The following is a 20,427-nucleotide window of genomic DNA, read 5'->3' on the forward strand; positions in this document are numbered from 1 at the left end:
AACCCCAATTTAATTGCCTCAATCGGATTGGCATGTAGGCATGTATCTGGGGCATATTCTTGGCTGATAGTTGATATGGAAGGACATAGCCCACTGTGGGCTGTGCTACCCCTGAGCAAGAGGTTCTGAGTTTGTATGAGAAAACAAGATGAGCAGGCCACCCAAGACAAGCTATTGAGCATCACTCTTCCATGGTCTCTGCTTCAGTTCCTGCCTCCAGGTTCCCACCTTGATTTCCTTTGATGATAGACTGTAACCTGAAGGTCACAGTCTTTTATCACAGAAATATAAAGTCAACTAGAATACTAGCTTCCATGACAAAGGAATGGAGAATCACAGTACAATATATGTTGTTAGGAAGCCATTGATCCTTTACTTGAAAGGGATCAGATTCACATCAATGAATGGACTATGGAGTAGGTTAAAGAGAAGGGCAGCCTTGGTTAGAGGTGAGTCCTACCCAACTCCTGTGATGGGATGTGACTGGACTCTTGCTTCAAGAGTTCTTTCAAGTTACTTAGGACTAAGGCAGGTACCTAGAGACAATCAGCCTCTTGAATTACTTTGTCCACAGGAATTCTATTAGGTGTTGTTTAGTGGATGACTGCTTCTTGTAATTTGGCTGAAATTCTGTGTCCTAGATGCCCTTTCTCTTGGACAACAATGTGCCACATGAAGCTACAATTGTAGAATTGTTGTGATATTAGATATGCCAGCCTGGGGACAAAGCTGAATAGGACAAAAACCACTAAGAAACCTGGATCCAGATCAAAATTTTCCAAAGCTCACTTTACTTCAAATATTATGACCAGAAATTATCTGCATTATTTAAACTAGTATGAGCCAGGTTTCCTATTACGGACTCTTCAAATATTTGATAATTCTAAGTAAGAGGTTAAAAGATTTTGAAGCTTTAAAGGAGTAGTTTCAACCAGATAAAGAATTAGTTAGGGCTGGTGGTAAAGTACATGTAGGAAGCTCCAGGTTCAAACCCCAACTCCAAATAAACCACATGTAGTGACACAACTGTAATCTCACCCCTCACAGAGGTACAGTCTGGAGGATCAGAAGTTCAAGGACATCCTATGCTATAATGTGAGTTCAAGATCATACTGAGCTACAAGTTTCAAAAAACCAAATCAAACATTAGTTGATTGGGATAAGACACTGTAAACATCTGATCATATAATTTCAAAGGTAGTGACAGTGTTTTAGGCTGGCATTCTTACTTTGTGAACCCATACCTGAGAACTTTGGAAGTATTTCTACCATGTCTTAAGGCCATGCTAATTTCATGTGTGTGTTTGTATGTCTGTTATATGGGTGAGAAGTTCCAAAAAGACCCTCTGCTTAACAGTACTCTATGGCTGCCTTTTGATATTCCTATCAGATAAGCAGTGGTTGTCCTGTCTTTGAGAAGGGCAGGGAAGTTCCATGCAGAGAATAAAAGAATTTTAAAATTGCTTTTGTAATATCTAACCATTTCATTTATTAAACAAATAGAGTGCACCGTGTTAGGGTTGGATATGCTGGCTTTCACTGTATCCTGTCGAGACATGAGACACAATACCCACCCTTGCAATTTGGCAGGTTAAGTGGCCAGAGTGAGAGCCTCCTGTGACTTTAGAGGGAGAGCTAATGGAAGTCAACAAACACCCAAATTCTTATTTGCATTAATATAAGTTCTGCTTGCCTTTGGAATGTGATTATTTGGTGTTCTAAGCACCCATTAGGAGCAGCTACTGAAGGAGAGGCTCTACTCCTGTTTTCTTATTTAATCCTCATGATTATCCTTCGGGAGAAGACATTTATTATTTATTTTTGTAGATGCAGAATTGGAGGATCAAAGAAATCAAGATCAGATACATCAAGTAATTTGCCCAAGGCTACACTGCTGGCTATTAGTGGAGACAGTTTCTAATTTGATATTGAAGCTCACTTCACCCGTTTGCTGTTGTCCTATTACCTTTATATACATTTTTCAAGACTCCTTTATCTATGCCAATAGTGATTCTCTAGACAAGTATTTTGGGCTTTCTCCCAAATATTTGTAATGCATATTTAATTCTTTCCTGGCTTTAAAAGTGAGGGGCACTCTGTAAAGAGCAAGCAGTGCAGGGCATTACAGTTTGTTCAGGTGGTGCCAGTGACAATTTTACCACCTGCAAGAAAAATGTCCTCCAATCCATCCAAGAAAAAAAAAAAAAAAGATTACTTAAAAATAATCCCATCTCCTTTCTTTGCTTTGATGATGGCTTCAGATTTTTCTAACAGAACAAAGTGCCTTCAAATAATGTGACAATTTTTTTTCTCAGGGGAAAGAATTGATGCTTTACAATAACTTCTACGGACTGAATATTTTTCAAATTTTGGGACCACTGACCTCTGAACTTTAGATGCATCTCGTATCTAATTGATGCAACCAGAGAAAAGCTATTCTGCAATTCAGCCTTTTTGAAGTTTTCACAGTGAAAATAAAAACAACTTTTCTCCTTAGTGGTTTGGAGTGTGTCACCGTGTCCTCTGAAGCATCTTAAAGCTTCTAAGAGTGATAGAAATAGAACTTACTCCTTTCTTTACATCCTGTTTACTTTATTCTAGATTAAACACATTAAGTGCACACAACTTAAGATTGATAGTGAGCTAGTGTATGCAACATTAATCCTCTGTAGTAAATCTCATGGATGTTTTTACAATCTGTATATTGTTTGTAGATTTGAAAAGAAAAAAAGCTTTCTTGGAGTGTGAAATTCATAGTTACTCAATGCAACTCCCAGTATTTTCTATTTTTCTTATTAAACAAATTTCTTATTAATGTGTGCATGTGTGCATCTGGCTGTGTGGGCCATAGCATGGTTTCTGGGGTCAGAGAGCATTTTTATGGAGTCGTCCTCTCCTTCCACTTTCCTGTTGAGTCTGGTATTGAACTCAGGTCATCAGGCTTTTGAGGTAAGCACCTTTACCTGCTGAGTCATCTTTCTGGCCCTATCAGCATTTTTGAGGATGGACTAGAAATCCAGGCTTCAATTTTTAACTGGGAAGATTGCCTTCTGCCCCAGACTAATTGTGATGTTGGCTGAGAACAATAGACTAGACTGCTGTCTCTCAGTCCAAGAAATTTGGAGAGAAAGCAGATGAGGTAGCCTTCCTTGCTCACTCCCTGTCTCTCCCTGCTGCTGTTATACCCTTATCATTATAGGAAATGCCCTTTTCATACAGTAGTCAAAGATAAGACCAGGGTGACATTAGACAACAGGGTGCACTTATAAAAAGAACATACGGTAGTTTTGGGATTTGGCTTCTAAATTCTTTCATTAAATTTGGCTCAGGGTTCTTCCCTTGGTGGGTGTGGAGATTCCACCCTGTGGAACTTGCATCTCACTCACCAACATCAGCCATCTCGGGGACCGTGGCTGTATAAACATCCTTGGTAAATATTGGCTCATTGTCATTGATGTCATGGATCTTGATGATGAATTCAGACTCAGGCTCTACGGGTCTTCCTGTCCTTCTGTTGATAGCTTGAGCTCGAAGGATGTAAACAGGTTTTTCTTCCCTGTCCAGCCTCTTGGTGGCCTGTATGTCGCCTGTGTTTTCATTGATAATGAAGAGATCTCCTGCCCCATCTCCTGAAAGGATATATTTAAGTGATCCATCTCCTCTATCCTGGTCTGAATGTAACTAGTATAGGGAAAAAAATTAAAGAAAAAAAAAGTCATTTTTACCTAAATGTTTCATTCTTACCATGTAGTCTACCTTAACTATTTGTTAATTGATATTAACATTTTCCAAAGGCAGGTACAGCTGTACAGCTGTTTTTTTCTTTTAACTACTTAAAATTACTGACATGACCCTCTGATAGAAAATACCATCCATTAATGCACATATTTCTTAATCATAGAATTTACTAGAATGAAATAGAAAATGTCTCAATCTTTCTTATTTTGAAGAAGAAAAAACTAAAGACAGAAGCAATTTTAAGATCCCGAGACCATGTAAGTTAGACTGGACGAATCTTTTCACTCTGGATGGCAGACCCTGTGAGTGGGCTCTCCTAGTCACTGTGTATACATACTCATTCTCTGAGTGCTCCACTGCTCAAAAGGATGATGGTGTTTGCATCAGAGACATGTGGGGATAGTCTGTGAATTATGGAACCTAGGCAATCACACGAGTGAATGGAGACTACAATCTGTTTTCTGGGGTGATGTCATATGTGTTTGTTTGCTTATCTGTTTCAGTTTAAGGCCCGTGTCACTGGCCAGTCCATCAGTTCTGTGGGACAATGGCACCCGGCACTTGGAATTTAGTAGAGACAACCTAAACTTGAAACTATCAGCCTTATATGACAGTGAGACCTGACACTCCACCCCAGCTCTTGAAAGTAAGCAAGCTGGGGTGATGAAGATTCACTGTCAGTGAAATGGTTCAGAGGGAAATATAGAATTAAGTGAATGTGTGGACCTACAAGAGTGCAAGGTGATGACCCTAAGTCGGAGAGGTCATTTCTGCATCCTAACCCAAAGATTCCATTTCAGAGCTGGGTTCCTAAATTCTTTTTCTTCTACCTATCAACAGTTTAGGTCCCCTAGCAGTCTAACTCTGTTCACGATTTCCCACAGTGTGTTTGGTTGTTGTTGAGAAGGACCATTTAACAGCTGAAGTCACAGGCACCCATGATCACAGACATGTTGTTTACAGAATCTCCTTGCAGGCTTCACATGGAGGACTGGCTGACCTGGTAACTACAGTAGGCAAACATCCATGTACCTGATCAACACTGCATGAAAGATAGCTTCTGCAGTAGTGGTTCTCAACCTTCCTAACACTGTGATTCTTTAATACAGTTCCCATGTTGTGGTGACCCACAACCATAACATTATTTTGCTACTGTTATAAATCATAACGTAAATCTGTATTTTCCTATGGATTTAGGTGACCTCCATGAACGGGCCATTTGATCCTCAAAGGGGTTGTGACCCATAAGTTGAGAACCTCTGTTCTAGAATACCTACAGATGGACTCTCAAAGCAAAAGGGAACTGATGTTCTAAGCAGTTTCCTAAAAACATGTTCTGTGCCCTATCTACTGCATAGGACACAGAGGGAAAGAGAGTCCTGTGACTTGGGAAATACTTGATCTGCCTCCTTCTTGGAGTCACCTACTAACATATGAATGGCTATGAGGGTCTGAATGTCAGACTTTATGTGGCCTGACATTGTTTAACATGGCTTTCTAGAGCTTTAGTGCTTTTTGGGTATGGCCTGTGACAGCCTTCGCCGAAAGTTTCTTTTATAATCCTCAGTATCTTATCTGTCACAGTAGAGGAAAGAAACCCAAAGTTCCAATTTATGTAGTGTTTCAAAATCACACCCAGCTCAAGTGAGAGTCAAAGATGAGACTCTGGCAGCAAGAAGGTGCCCTGTAGAATATTTGGTGCAATGTCCTCATTTCTGGAGCTAGAGAGACTGTGGCCACTGTCACACAGCTACACTGAGTTAATCACTGAATTTGAGAACGAGAATATTATTCATACAATTAGTAGCTTTGAAAGCAATTTGGCAGAAATAATGGAAGATAAAATGCGAACAGGGAGGGAATTGCTTAGAAGTGAGACAAATGCAATAAGAAATGTAAAACAAGAGCGCTCTATGATTTGTGTAATGTGATATGCCAAGGAAATGCCGAAACCACCATGACATAGAAAGAGCCACTAGGGAAAAGTTAACTCTCCATTGACAGATTCTAATGACTGAAGAGAGCTCTTCAAAAGCCATTTTATTAGCTCACGAGTAAAGCAAGCACCACTGCTGCCCTTCGGATGCACACTCCTGGGCCACTGTGCCCTGCAGCCGCGGTCAGTATCTGTGGTTGACAGCAGGGTGCCACGTGTAGGATGTGAATCTAAGTCTTAAGTGCAGGTCACGTTCACTGTGTCCCTTACCTGGTGTAAGACCACAGCAGAGTCAATTAAGCTTCCAAGCCAGGACCCTTATCAGTAAAATGAGGATAATAAGAGCTGCAGGACAAGCGGCTGCGAGGAACTAATTAGAGGCCATATACAAATACCTCATTAATTGCCACATAAACATGCAATAAAGCACGGTATATGTTTTATGAGTTATAAAGAGCCTTCTAAATGGAAAATATTCTACGAGCATGACTATCAGCTGTGGATTTTGTCATCAGCATGTCTTTGCTTTTCTGACTTTGAGAACTTTTGTGAAGACCATTGAAACTCAATTTTGTAAACACTTACTATCTCTGAGGTAAAATCTGTTAGGAAAAGCCAGTATTCTTGTACCTGGTGGTAACTGCTGCCTTTACTTGTGATTTATTATATTCTTTATTCCACTAGATTATAGACTCTTCTTGGCTGCTTCTTTTATCATCTTCAATGTGTAATTGTTGCCCACTTAGTTGGCGAATGCCACATCCGGTCACAAGATTTATTTAGGTAAAAGTAATCAGAAACTTATTTTTAGCTGTCAGAAGCGACCATTTCCATGAATTATACTACAAACACGGGAGACAAGAGAGAGGCAGAGGGGAGATGCCCGAAAGTGTGAACAGGGACTGTGCTGCAGATCACAGTTCTGATTTATCAATATTTGAAAACCAGACGGAAAGTGTATCGCTTTACTCAAGCATGGCCTGATAATAAAACAATTTAACGCCCTCCCTCCTCTCAGCCCCAAACATGAGCTTTCCGGGTCTGACAGTGCAAGTGCAGGCTGCAAAATCTCCCACCAGCCCCTCCTCTCTCCTCACTCCTGCCCTGCCACCGAACACCCCTGGGGCCAGCTCTGTCTCTATTCTTGGGAAAGAAAGAAAATAGAAGGCTCCAGTGCTTATGAGAGCACTGGCAACAAGCAGACATTAGGGGTTTATTGAGCACTTAGATTTTAATTGGACTTTTTCCTTTGTGATGTCATTTATCATGGCCACTGGAAGAGACAGAAGTTAAACAACAACAAATAAAAGGTTGTAGGTTGCCCAAGGCATATTTGTACTAATCTCAGTTTAATGTGCATGTTCCATTAAGTTTAATCATCTGGTTCACTTTTAATGTTTCACCATCCGGTCCCTCCCGAAGTCTCATCTCACCTGTGGCGGTGGGCAGGGTTTCTCACTACTGTATCAATAACGCTTTCATCCAGACAGAGCTCTGATAACATTTCTCTGCTAACTTTAAAACAACAACAGCAACAACAAATGTAGTGTCTTGGAAAACAGATATAGGGATTTCTATTGCATGGCCCCATGGAGGATGTCACCAGGCAGTGGTGGCATCATTGCCTGAGGGGCTGTCCCTGGGAATATAACATCCCTTATTCCGCCACATGTACCAGCTTGCAGCTTAATTTTGAATTAAATTCAAGGGCATGACATTAATTGTATAGATTTTTAGTGGTCTGTGAAGCCAGCTAATGCTGCTATATTACTCCCATTCCTATGAGTCACTTAGTGAATCTCTGAGTCAGTATCCAAAATTGACTCTTCTAAGAGCACTCACTATAGAGATGGAAAACAGAGTCTAAGCCTAAGGTTCCCTAGATGGCACACATAAGCCTGCAACAGTCAGAAGGGAGTTTATGGAAAGGAATATGTGATGGTTAGCTAAAATGATTGGGTTATGGTTAATATGTTTATCCAAAGTAGGAAGAATGTAGTGTGGCCTTTTAAGAAAGGAATAATTGCTCACCTGAGATGTCCTAGGACAACCAGAGAACAACAGAAAATAGATGCTGCCCACTGGGACTGGGGTAGAAAGCAGTAGCTAATGTAGGAAGAAAGCATCACCTTTGTGGTCAGCAGGTTAAACATCACTAGACATTTGATCTCATCCAAAAGGCTGTGAAGTACTGAATATTGTTTTGAACTAGGAAATGAATTTATCATCAACTTATGCCTAAATAAGGTTTTTTGATATTGCTAACCCTGTTTGTATATACCATCTTCCTATATAATGCACTGTGGTGGTTTGAATGAGAGTGGTCCCCATAGACCTTCATATTTGAATGCTTGGTCCCCAGTTGATGGAACTGTTTTGGGAAATTTAGGAGGCATGGTCTTGTTGGAGGAGGTGTGTCACTGGGGGCAGGCTTTAAAGTTTCAAAAGCCCATATGAGGCCCAATCTCCCTCTCCCTCCCTCCCTCCCTCCCTCCCTCCCTCCCTCCCTCCCTCCCTCCCTACCTCCCTCCCTCCCTCCCTCCTTCCCTGGTTCCCTCTCTGGGAGTGGATCAGGTGTAGCTACTGCTCTAGCATCATGCTTGCCTGCTCTCTGCCTTTCTCCCCAGCGTGATGGTCATGGACCTACCCTCTGAAACTGTAAGACCAGTTAGATGCTTTCCTTTGTAAGCTGTTTTGGTCATGGCGTCTCATCACAGCAATAGAAAAGTAACTACACAGTAAATAAATTCACTTAATATAGTGAAGGATGGGGAGATTTGATGGGTAGATTTTACATTAGAAAGAAATTGACCCCTGCAGGATGACAAGTCACGAAAAACGATTCCATTTTAGTGATTATAGGATTGGGTAAATAAAAATTGTTAAACATTTCATATCATAATTTTACTACATGAGTGTTAATGGTTTTACATGAGTTAGCTCATTTATGTCTGATAATTATTTCATCGATGACAAAATCGAGACTAGCATAATTGTGGCAGGGTGCTAATTGTTCTTCAAACTCCGGTTAACTTTGCATCTCTGTATTAAACTACTTGAGATAAGCTTATAAAGAGGGAGGATTTACTTTGGCCCATGGTTTCAGAGGGGTCAGTCCATAATTGCTTGGCTCTATTGCTTTGAATCTGTGGCAAGCAGGTAGAAGGAGCTGCTGGACTCTTAATTGTTAGGAAGCAAAGATGATGAGGGGAAAGAGCTCTCCCAAATGCAGGATAGTTGCCAACAATCTGAGTTACTTAAACTACACCTTGCTTCATGAAACTTCTACCCCAAGGAAGGCCACTAAGCTTTTAACGAAGTGTCCCGCCCTTTGTGTGTGGTGTAATGCTACCTACAAACATTTTGGGCACATTCCTGGCTATCCTGGGATGCACATGGACTGAAAGCCGTAGGTCAGACAGGACTACTTTAATAACCTGGGCCTTGGGAGACAGTTGCAGTCCAAACCATAGCCGCGTCTTCTGATTCTTCCACAGTTAGCAGTTCCAGCTGGCATATGGCGGGTTGGCCTTTGATCACCTTTTCACAATGTAATACACATGTGTATAATTGTCAGCACCTACTGCTTAACCCGAGCTGGCTTATTGTAGAACTTTTCTCCCAGGCTGAACCTGGGAGAAACAGAGCTGATGAGAACAGAGCCTGAGGGGACAGCAGAACAAACTGGTGGCGGCCTGGGGTTTCAGAGTCATCTCTTACTGACCAGCATCTAACACGAAGTAGAAGAGTATCTTAACTTCAGCCATGGTATTTCTGCTTTTTTCTTTCTACAAATCTGTTGCTGCCATAGGGATTTTCTTCTTACATTGTCTCACTGGCCCTCAAAGTGGCCAGGAGTGTGACCTGGGACCTAGCTAGAAGCACAAATGCCCTGCCTAGAATCAGGGAGTCAGGGGTGTCCCTGACAACTTGTGTTTTAGGAAGCCCTCTAATAGGTCCACTTTTAAAAAGATTTATTTTTTAATTTTAATGGTGTGTGTGTGTGTGTGTGTGTGTGCACCAATGCGTATCTGTATATGAGTATGTGCATGTGTGTGCTGGTGCCCGAGGAGGCCAGAAGAGTGTCAAGTCCCTTGGAATTGAAATTACAGGTAGTTGTGAGCTGCTCAATGTGGGTGCTAGGAATGGAATGCAGGGAAGCCATCTCGCTAGTCTTGTTTTTTCTTCTTAATCTTCCTTGTGCATACAGATCAAGAAACATTTGCGGTTATGATCAATGTATCATGTTAAAATGTAGGCTAGTTAAACTTTTATAAAGTTGCCCAAAATTCCATTTGTTAGGTCATGTATACAAAATCTTAATAAGGGTTTTTATATGTTGTGTGCATACAACAATTTAAAACAGACATTTTAAAACAAACTTGTCATTACATTCATTAGCCGCATAGAGGATTTTTCACTATGTATTCAGATTGGTGTACACTTAGGTAAAATTGGGGGGTTGTGGGAAGGTACATGAAAACTTAAAATCAAAAGTTAAACAAACATATAGAGACAATTACTGGCATAGCTAAATCCTGTATTTATTTTTAGTCCCTCCATTTGAAACTATTTCTAAAACTAAGCAAGGACAGCTACATTTTTATTCAACTATTTGGTGAATGCTTGTCTGTATTTGAGTAGACGCTGTGATTTCACAGTGAGAAATAGAAGAAACTCTCTAACTTTGATGATCACCGAAGTCTGAACCATTGTCTTTACCAGTACAATCACAATGAAAGAAAGAATGGCCTCGAATGAAAGAAAGCGGTGAGAGTAAATTCATGCTACTTACACATCTTGTAACCTTGGGAAGCTTAGCTAAATTCTTGAAGACCATTTCTTCATTCACAATAGGAATAATAATGATAGTTCATTTACAAGTAGGTTGCTCTGAAAATTACTAAAATAATGCCTGCAAATGTTAGATGAAGGATCTTGGTTAGGGAAAGCCTTTATCTGTAAGTTACTACTGTGTTTATAAATATGAAGGACTCAGAAGGTGGATTATTTTTTTGAAAATGGAAAGATTTGGGTTTGAATTTTCACTTTCCTATTAATTAGCAAATTAATTAAGCCCTGCTAGACTCCATCTGTTCCCTGCAACAGTATTCATAATAATTAACTTTGCCAGCTATTCTTCCCCTAATGATTCCTTAAATGCTGGGGGCTTTGGGCTTGTTTCTCAGGTCCTTCCCTTCATTTTTCATGGATTATCTCTAAGTGAGGTCATCTTTGTTATTTTGTTGTTGTTGCTTTTTTTTTTTTTTTTTTTTCATGCTTGCTGCTACTACCTATGAGCCACTGCCATTAATGCCCAGGGTTTCTGACTATTTCCTTGAGATGTATTTCAAGGATAAGATGAATTCAAAGATGTATCTGCCTCCCAGGCAAGTCTCTTAACCAGTATACTCAGTGCTCCCGACTGACATCATCACCAGTCCCACAAATACTTCCCTACTCCTATATGTCTCGTATCTGTAAAGACTACCAGAAGGTCTTCCGGGAATGCACTTGTCAATAACTCTGCTGTCTTCCTACCTCTTGCATCTATCTTCACTCAATTATTTCCTGGTTGCACCACCATTTCTCTTTGATATATTTTTGTCCTACACACACACACACACACACACACACACACACACACACACACTTTCTTCTTTCTATTTTCCAGTCACTAGAGCAACTTTACAGTCACATCAATATGGAAGATGCCACTATTCTACTTAAATCCTGTTTCTTTGGGACAGAGCACTTTACATGGTGACTTTTTCTACTCTTACTAGCTTCATTTGCCTCCATCCTTTCTGAACAAGGCTTTGTTCTCACCACATTCTAATTCATGTGGTTTTCGAGAACACATTTGTTTCTATCATAGGTAAGTCTTTCCCTGGGTTGGTATCCCTTGGCATAAATCCATTTTAGAATCTTTAACTGGTTAATCCAACTTATGTGCCAGGATGGCTTAATCTTCTCTTTCCAGGGAAGCATCACTTATGTTGCTAGTCTAAGATTCTCCTCCTACGTACTCTCAACATATTTCCCACGGAACTATCAGTATATTCTTTTTTTAAAAAAATTATATCTGTTTTTATTTTATAGCTGTTTTCTTAACTAGATCACATATCATGGAAGAAAGCATGAAATCTGTCAGTTCCTTTACTTCAGTTGTTTCAGGACCCAGCATACTGGCACATGATAAGCCTCAATAAGTGATGGTTGCAAGCGATGTAGGAGTGACTGTTGTAAAGGTCATCTTGGATTAGACTTTTATGATGAATGGAGGTTCTGGCACATAGCAGACAGTCAACAAATCTTCATGTGCCCATCTGCCTTCTTTTTGACTTTAGGAGACCTCTGGATAGCAAGTATATGCGCACATTCCCAAAGTCGCAGGATAATTCAGCAATTACTATCACATACCAGGCATATGTTGTAAGCTGAGCAATGCAAAGGAATAATTCAAGACGCTGCCTTGGATTTGAATAGTTTCCTTCAATAATCAATTAAACCTCAATAAAATACCAAATAAAACAGATCGATAAAACTCCTTGCTTTGTATTTGTTGACAGGTACAGAACAGGTACAAATACTTTGAGATCCTTGATCATGATAAGTAGATTTGGTGTTGTTCATAAGTTACCTGTCAGTGGTGAGGATGCAGCCCTATTTAGTGAACTTTTTCAAGTACCACCCTGTTATAGAAAGGAATAGAAAGTGCTCCAATGCACAGACACATTGCTAATTTAACTAATTTAACCCTGTCAACCAAGTCCATTTGAAAACATTTATTAGTCTCGAGAGTTGCATTGGGCAATATATAAAATCATCTCATACATATTTTGTTTTTTATAAACTCACCATTTAGGCTTGGGAACACTGACTCATAGGTAAAAGACAGGGGATAAAAGCAGAAATGAGACACCCAAGTCCCACTATTATTAGGAATGACAAGGTAGCAGAGAACCTATAAATAGGTAGTGTGGGACCAGAGAATGCATATACTCTTTGATGGCTTAGGAAGGCATCTTGGAGAAGCTTAGGTTACTGATGGGAGGAAAATGACTTCACTTTCATGTGAGTGCATGGTATGGTTTCTGGGCTGAGTGTGGGAGAAAATCAGAGGCGGCGTTGCATATGTGCCTGCAGGAATAAAACCCATAAAGCCAGCAAAAATAGTAACAACCCCTACTCTTGAGTTTCACGGTCACATTCTTTCTCATACTGCACTCAGATGTACCAGGGATGTGGCATCTTTATTATTTTTTTATAGCTTATCCCTCAAGCTTTAGTCCCATTGAGTACTAGAAGCTCAATATAGGTTAAGCATCAAGTCAAAAATTTAGTGCAATACAATAACTTCTGTTTGATTCAATAGTACAGTGCTTTGGATAACTCTTTCAGGCAAATTCTTGATTTTCTGCCTTCCTTCTTCCAGTTCTTTATAAAATTTCTTTGTTCTCTTAAAGGTATTTCTGTTTGATTTATATGTATGAGTGTTTTGCTGGCATGTGCATGTGTGCATCACATGTGTGCCTAAGGCTTCTGAGGGACAAAAGAAGACACCTAATGCCCTGGAGTTGGGGTTACAGGCCACTGAGAATTGCCCCACAAGGGTACCTAAGCTTGGGTCCTTTGGAAGAGCAAGTGGCAGTCTTAACCACTGAGCCACCTCATCATTCCCACATTTACTTTTTGATATGTAAAGCAGTCTCTGAGAGACTCTAGAAAATTCTATTTTTTTCTCTTACAAAACTTAGGATAGAGCTGCATGTATATCCTATGTTTCTTTTCTATTATATCAAATTCCTTTCTTGACCTGAACAAAAATGTGTTTCCTTTATAATTTCAATAATAGAACTAGCTTTCATGACATTGGGAATAGTTTACTTTCAAAACATTATCTAATGTGATTCATCTTTTGCAATTGTTCTGGCTGCAATTTTGGAAAATGATATTAAGTTCATACTATGGCAGTACTTTTGAGAGTTTTGCTAACATTCTTTTTCTTGTGGATCTTTACATTCAGTTGTATGGACATTCACTAAGGACATCACTGTGTCAAGCAATATTTTAATGGTGAGTTATAAAAATCTACTTTTTTGTTTCTTGAATTAATGGAACTATTGTCACTTTGCTCTCTATAACAAAATGTTTGAGGTTGCCTGTCTGCAAAGGATGCTTAACAGTGGATCCTTGGTTCTTACCCCTGTCCTCCAGGCTCCATTATTACCTTCTCAAGTTATGATAACCAAAAATGTCTGCACATACCTAACCAAATGTTCCCCAGAAGCATAAATCTGAGATTATCTACCTACCTATCTATCTATCTATCTATCTATCTATCTATCTATCTATCTATCTATCATCTATCTAATCTCCTTATCTTAATATACTGATCCTTCATCTATTGATCTATTATTCTAGTCACTCATCTATTCTTCCATCAAACTATCATCTATTGTCATCTATAGATCTATCTGTCTGTCTTTCTAGTCTTCCAAATTTCTTCTCAATGTACACCTTGTAAATTCCAATACACTGAAACAATACAATAAAGGGCTCTGCGTTGGCTGAGGTTCTGCATGACCCCACCCAATCCAATCTTTTATCTTCCGTTAGATTTAATAACTACTGAAACACATCTTGTGTTGTGTGGAAGAGGATTTTTGACAAAATGCTGAAAGCGAAAGAATTTTAAGTCAAGGCAGGAGAAATTTATTAATTCCCTTGACATTTATCTTTTACATCCAATACCTTGAATTTAATGTTAAAAGAACCAAGCAATTTTAAATGAACAAAACTTTAGTGTTACAATAGTTGCGGTAGGCAGGATATTGGTCTTCCTTGTCTTAATCCCCAGGACCTGTTGCTCTGTGTAGCAAAAGCACTTTCTGAGTATGTGACTAAGATAAGGATCCTAAGATGGGGGGTGGATGAGGGGTGTTATTTTGGGTTACTAAGGTGAGCACAAAGTAAAAAAGAGCCCTAGGGAGGAAAGGGATGAAGACAAAAGGAAATTCCATGAAGTTAGAAGGGCATAGCTGTGAGAGAATTTGAAAACACTATGTATGCTGTTTACTTTGAGGATGGATGAGGGAGCTATAAACAAAGAAATTCAAGGTCCAGAGATGGCAGGAAAACAGATTCTGTCCAAGACCCTCCAGAACGGTCCAAGGTTGGCTGGGAACCCATTATGTAGCCCAGGCTAGCCTCTAACTCATGGTAATCCTTCTGCTTCAGCTTACCGAGTGCTGAGATTACAAATGTGAGCTACCATTCCTATCTCCAGAGGCACATCTTTCAGCATCATTACTCAGACATATGACCTCTAAGACTGCAAGGTGATACCATTGCACAGCTCAAAGTCACCAAGTTTATGGCAATTTGTAACAGCAGCGACAAAAGCAAGAAAAGAATTCCCTGGTTTTGGAATTCACAGTGAGCTAAACTGTAAAAAGTGCTTTAAACATCCCCATGAAAGTGGGTAGAAGCCTAGCCCTCACTGAATGCTTACCATTGTCAGGCATGGCAGAGACCTTTTGGGTGTTATATCATTTAATTCTTGTATTGCTTCCAGGAGATTCTCTCTCTCTCTCTCTCTCTCTCTCTCTCTCTCTCTCTCTCTCTCTCTCTCTCTCTCTCTCTCTCTCACATTCAGAATTGGTAACTGATGTCAGAGGGGTTAAGCAATTCACTTAGAGTTTTGGAAGAGTCAGGAATGTTACCAAGATAGATGTGCTTATCTCTGAAGGCTATGCTTGTTTTCATTAGCCCGTATTGCCAAAGCAGCACCCACAATGACTGCATACATTTGGGATTCATTTAATAATCTTAAGCCCTAGGCTAAGTGATTTGTAAATTTTATTGGCATAAATGATACAAACTGTAATAGATGTTATTGTTCATTTGGGATTTATCAATTAAACAGATGCCTGTTTGGTTTATTAACCACACAAAGTTATTTCCCAAAAAAGGCATTGTTTATTGCTTTTTGCTCGGCTCCTGAAGTCAAGGTCTTTCTTGTCTTGGCAGACTGTGACATTAGTCTCAGCTCCTGCTTAGTCTAACATTTTCATTTTCAAAAGCCAGTGGTAAATCATGCTGCGAGCCAGATACGCAGTCAAAAATTGATTTAGTAAAGCACTGTACCTCACCAACTATAATCCTATCTTTTGGCCTCAGAGTATAATCTCTTCAGCCATTTGCCAAATCTAAGGATGTTCACACACACATACACACACACACACACACACACACACACACACACACACTGCCCTCTAGTTTTTCTTCTCTCTGACATACACACCTTATAGGAAAACATAAATAGATAAAATACAGATACTGAAAACTAATGGACTTTCCCTAAAATGTATTGTTCTTGAAAGGCACAAGTAAGTTGGATATTATATTCTCCTTTGCCTTAGTACCTAAAACGTTAAGCTCTGTCTTTATAAAAGCAGTAGTTTGCCGGAGGGAGGGATCAGTTCTTCCTTAAATTCATAGCTCTCAAGCATCCTGAATGTTCTCAATAAATGCTGTTTAAATTGAATTTCACAACCTGCTGGTGAAGTCAAGGAGGTAATGGGGGCAGTTCTGGGAAGAAAGATATTGAGCTCTTTCTTAGGTTTTCTTGCTTTGGGATAAGTTATGAGCCTTGCCCCCTTCAAGGGCACTAACTGTGATAGATCAGTGAAGAACCACTGGTGGCCATGCTGTCAGGTCTCCTATGTCATTGGTGTCCTGGTTGTGAATGCTTTTCTCACTGGTCTCCAAATTCTCAGCATTTGTGCTATTATTGCTTTGCTTGTCACACATGGACAATAGTCTTTATTATACTACCATCTTCTCAAACATGTGAAATAAGCAAAGAGTATTATATGTGACTCTGTGATAATATGTGGATGCTGGTGTTCCACTGGTGAAAACATGTGGTCACCTGGATCTAAACTGCTCACATATCAAAAGGCTGAATCATTTTCAGCCAAATGAATGTTGACACGGGACACTGTCATGTGCTCACACACATTAGAGTAGTTCACTAACTTGAGCCTTGTACCAGGAGAGGAAGCATTTTCCTACAATTTTCCTGCAATGCAGCTCTGCTCACAAACAACCCTGATGCCTCCTAACCGGTCATGGAATAATCTCTCTTCTGTTGTATTCTCTTTTCTGGCTCTTTCCATCTAGCACCTGCCCCTTCTTCAGGTGTTACTTGATGGTTTGCACAGCAGTCAAAACTGTGGCTGTCACATCACCGTCTTACAACTCAAGCAAGTAATAGCTAGACCCTTGACAAGGCTAAACCTGAATAAAGTACTGCCATTCAAGTTTGCTGACATCATTTAATTTTCTTGGCTTGATTTAAAAACTCTTTTACTGTAAAAGGCAGGTGGAAAGGCAATCATCACGATCATACATAGCTTTAATCCGATGTGACTAGCTAGTACCTTCTCCCTTTATATAGCTAAAAAAATAACTAGGACATACAATATATAAGCATGGTAAGAGTGGCATGCTTTATCTGTTTTTTTTTAGCAGGGAAGTTAGCTTTCTACAGCATATACAGTTTATTGTTTTTCATCTCTGCCACTGTCATGACTACCATTACCACTTTGTCTACCACCACTTTTATCATTGTAATCACCATCACCACCATCATCACCATCATCATCACCACCACCACCACCTTCACTGGCACCACCACCATCACCACCACTACCATTGTCACTCCTGCCAAAACCGAACCAAACCAATCTAACCTGAAGCTATATTAAGAAAGGAAATGGGCCAAGTTCTTACATTTTACAACATATCATATACGTTGATGCTTTAAATTATTGTATTTAAAGGCAAGACTTTTCTTTGCATGTATTCCTTTCTGTTCTCTAGTAATTGTACTCACAGTGGAGGAATGGTTTAAGGTGTGGCTACCTAGAAACAGTTATTTTTTTCCTGTGAGAACTCTAAGTATATTGGTTACAAGATGCAGTTGTTGTTACTCATGTAAACATTGTCCCTGCATTATCACATTGCTCTTCATAGTTAACATTTTTGGTGAAATATTGCCATTGATATTCTCACGTCCTCCACAAGTTCTCTGATACTGTCTCTTGAGTTGTATGCACTAAAAAACTCCTTAGGATTCTGTGTATGTGCATGGGGCAAGCATGTGCATGTGTGGGGGTGTGTTTATGCATGTGGAAATCATAGGATAATCTTGAGTGTTGTTCTTTAGGTGCCATCTGTCTTTGTGTGTGTGTGTGTGTGTGTGTGTGTGATACATACACATATGTGTGAGGCAACCAGTGTCCTGCTCCATCACTCTCCACCTAGATTTTTCCAACGAAATAGAGTTTCTCAGTGAACCTGGCTCTAGTTGGCTAGGTGGGAAGCCCCAGAGATCCACCAATTTCTGACCCCTTCCAACACTGGGGTTGGATGCCTAGCTTCTATGTGGATGCTGGGATCTGAATGGAGGTCAGCATCCTTATGCAGTGAGGGCTTTTACTTATTGAGCCATCTCTCTCATCTCACCTTATGTTTTTGAGGCAGAGTCTTTGGCTGGCCAGTGAGTCTTAAGGATCAATCTGTCTATGCCTTCCCAGAGCAGGGATGACCAGCAGGTACCACCATGCTGGGCTTGGTTTTTCCTTCTTCAAACTTGGGCCTTTGAGCTTGCAAGGCAAGCACTTCACTTACTAAGCCATCTCCCTAGCCTGCTTCTTAGTATTTAAGAACAAGATGTTTTGTTCCTATTGGCCAACTCTGACTTTCTCTGGCTTTGCTTCCAACTTTTCTTCTACCAAGACCTTAAATATTTTCTGATTTTTAATTGTTAGTCTTAAAGGAACTGACTTGTATGGTGCAGTATTACTTGATGTATGCTCTTCTTATTATGAATCTTGTATATGCACATCTCACTCTGCTGCTTTTGGTCTTCCTGGTTTACACAGAGGGAGCCTGAGATTGCTCCTATAGTATCATAACATACGTGTGCTCTTCTGATGTGAAACACACAGAGTTGGTTTCCATAGAAAGACCTTCCTAAAAAATTGTCTCATGTATTTATTATCTAATACTTCCTTGGGCTTCAAAATAATTTAATCAGCTGTCAACCAAATAACACAAAATAGTATAACTTTAGGCTCACCTCCTTGAACTGGGAGTTGTGAGAGCAAAAATATAGTATCATGTCAATGTTATGTATCATGTACTTCAAAGTAGCAGGACAGTGAGTGGATGTTAAATGTTCTTCATTCATGGACACACTATGGGAAGTAATAATTGTGTTAATTAGATTATAGCAACCATTTCAATGTATATATACATAAAAACTTCCATGTATATGTATACGTATATGTATTGATTATTATGTGCTTGTGTGCGTGTGTGAGAGAGTGACTTCTGTGGCACACGTGTGGAGGTCAGATCGTGTCCTCAGTTGACTTTGCTTGAGACGGGGTCTCTTGTTTGTTACTGAGTATTCCAGGCTGGCTGGCATGTGGCTCTGCACAGAGTCTCCTGTCTCTGTTTCCCATTTCTGTAGGACACTGGCATCACAGACACACACTACCCCACCTGGAGTCCTGGGGATCTGAACTCAGATCCCTATGCTTGTTTTATCCCTGAAGAATCACCTTAGCCCTTCTATATAATTTTTAGTTATCAATTATACTTCACTTAAGCTAGGAAAAATTGGAAGGCAGTTTTTTTTTAAAACACAAATTTAAAATTCCAGGCATCATGAATCAATAGAATAAGTACATTTAAGAAAAGCACTAAACCTATGGGTGGCAGTGTTGAGATAACAAGGTGGATTTTTATCTTTGGGGGACACCGTAGTTTAATTCAACTAATATTTGGCTTTCTCTGATGAACCGGTTTGTGCTATGCACCACCGGGAACAGAAAAATTAATAAGCCATTCAGTCTGAGGTTTTGCAGAGTTTACAAAGATATAAGTTTCAAAAGTATAAATTTAATATCTGAAGTAAAATTGAAAGAGCGGCCTGTGACTGAGTAGAGAATGCTATTCCATAAATTTAAGGTCAAAGTTCATCTTACACCAGGCATCAATTATTTTGCTCTTGAGAAGCTGAACTATCAAGATAATTAAAAGATTAAATCAGCACTAAGTTTTCACAATAAAACTCTGGTTCAATAATAAGTAGATTATAATATATAAAACTTAACTTATATTATTATGATTCAAGTGTGGAAATCATTTTTGAGGGGTCAGATGCCTTAAAGATTTTATAGTAGTAAGAAAGAAGGCCTGGGTGTGTTTTAACATTTCATGACAACTGAGGTAATGGAAACGTAAAACAGTAGTATAAACTGATGGGTTTTGAATCAAATTATAAATATTATGGGCCAGGGTCTACAAAGTGAACCCCTTATTGTGGTCAGGCTCTTCTGTGTTGCTTTGGGGGTGACTCACTCTCCTGTACGTAATCTCTCATCTATCCTCTGAAGGTGAATTTAATAAACTCATTGTTTCTCCAAGTTGCTTTTGGTGGAATCACACCCTGGTCTGTTGTTGGTTCCCTAGAAGGTCAGGGCATATGTTTATTTATGTCTTTTTGGGGAAAACATTCCCCCAAACAACTTCATAGTGCCATATGTACTTAGCACCCCAGATTGCTGTTGGCAAGTCTCATCTCTATTGCCTTTGCTGCCCTGGTAACAGCTTCTAGCCCATGTTATTTGACCTCACAGGACAACCCTGGGCATCATTATCTTTGTTTTTCT

General features: G+C 39.7%; 1 protein-coding gene across 2 annotated transcripts in view; it reads right to left on the bottom strand.

Annotated features, from left to right (window-relative positions):
• The window catches only part of LOC127220663 (cadherin-6), a 54,878-nt gene that overhangs the window by 24,882 nt on the left and 9,569 nt on the right, over positions 1–20,427 (bottom strand). For both annotated transcript variants that reach the window (XM_051182577.1, XM_051182578.1), the window contains exon 2: positions 3,387–3,681. In XM_051182577.1, coding sequence (XP_051038534.1) covers positions 3,387–3,681 — 295 coding nt within the window. The remainder of the gene's footprint in view (positions 1–3,386; positions 3,682–20,427) is intronic.

The sequence above is a fragment of the Phodopus roborovskii genome, unplaced genomic scaffold (genome assembly GCF_943737965.1).
Source record: "Phodopus roborovskii unplaced genomic scaffold, PHOROB, whole genome shotgun sequence".
Taxonomy (NCBI): domain Eukaryota; kingdom Metazoa; phylum Chordata; class Mammalia; order Rodentia; family Cricetidae; genus Phodopus; species Phodopus roborovskii.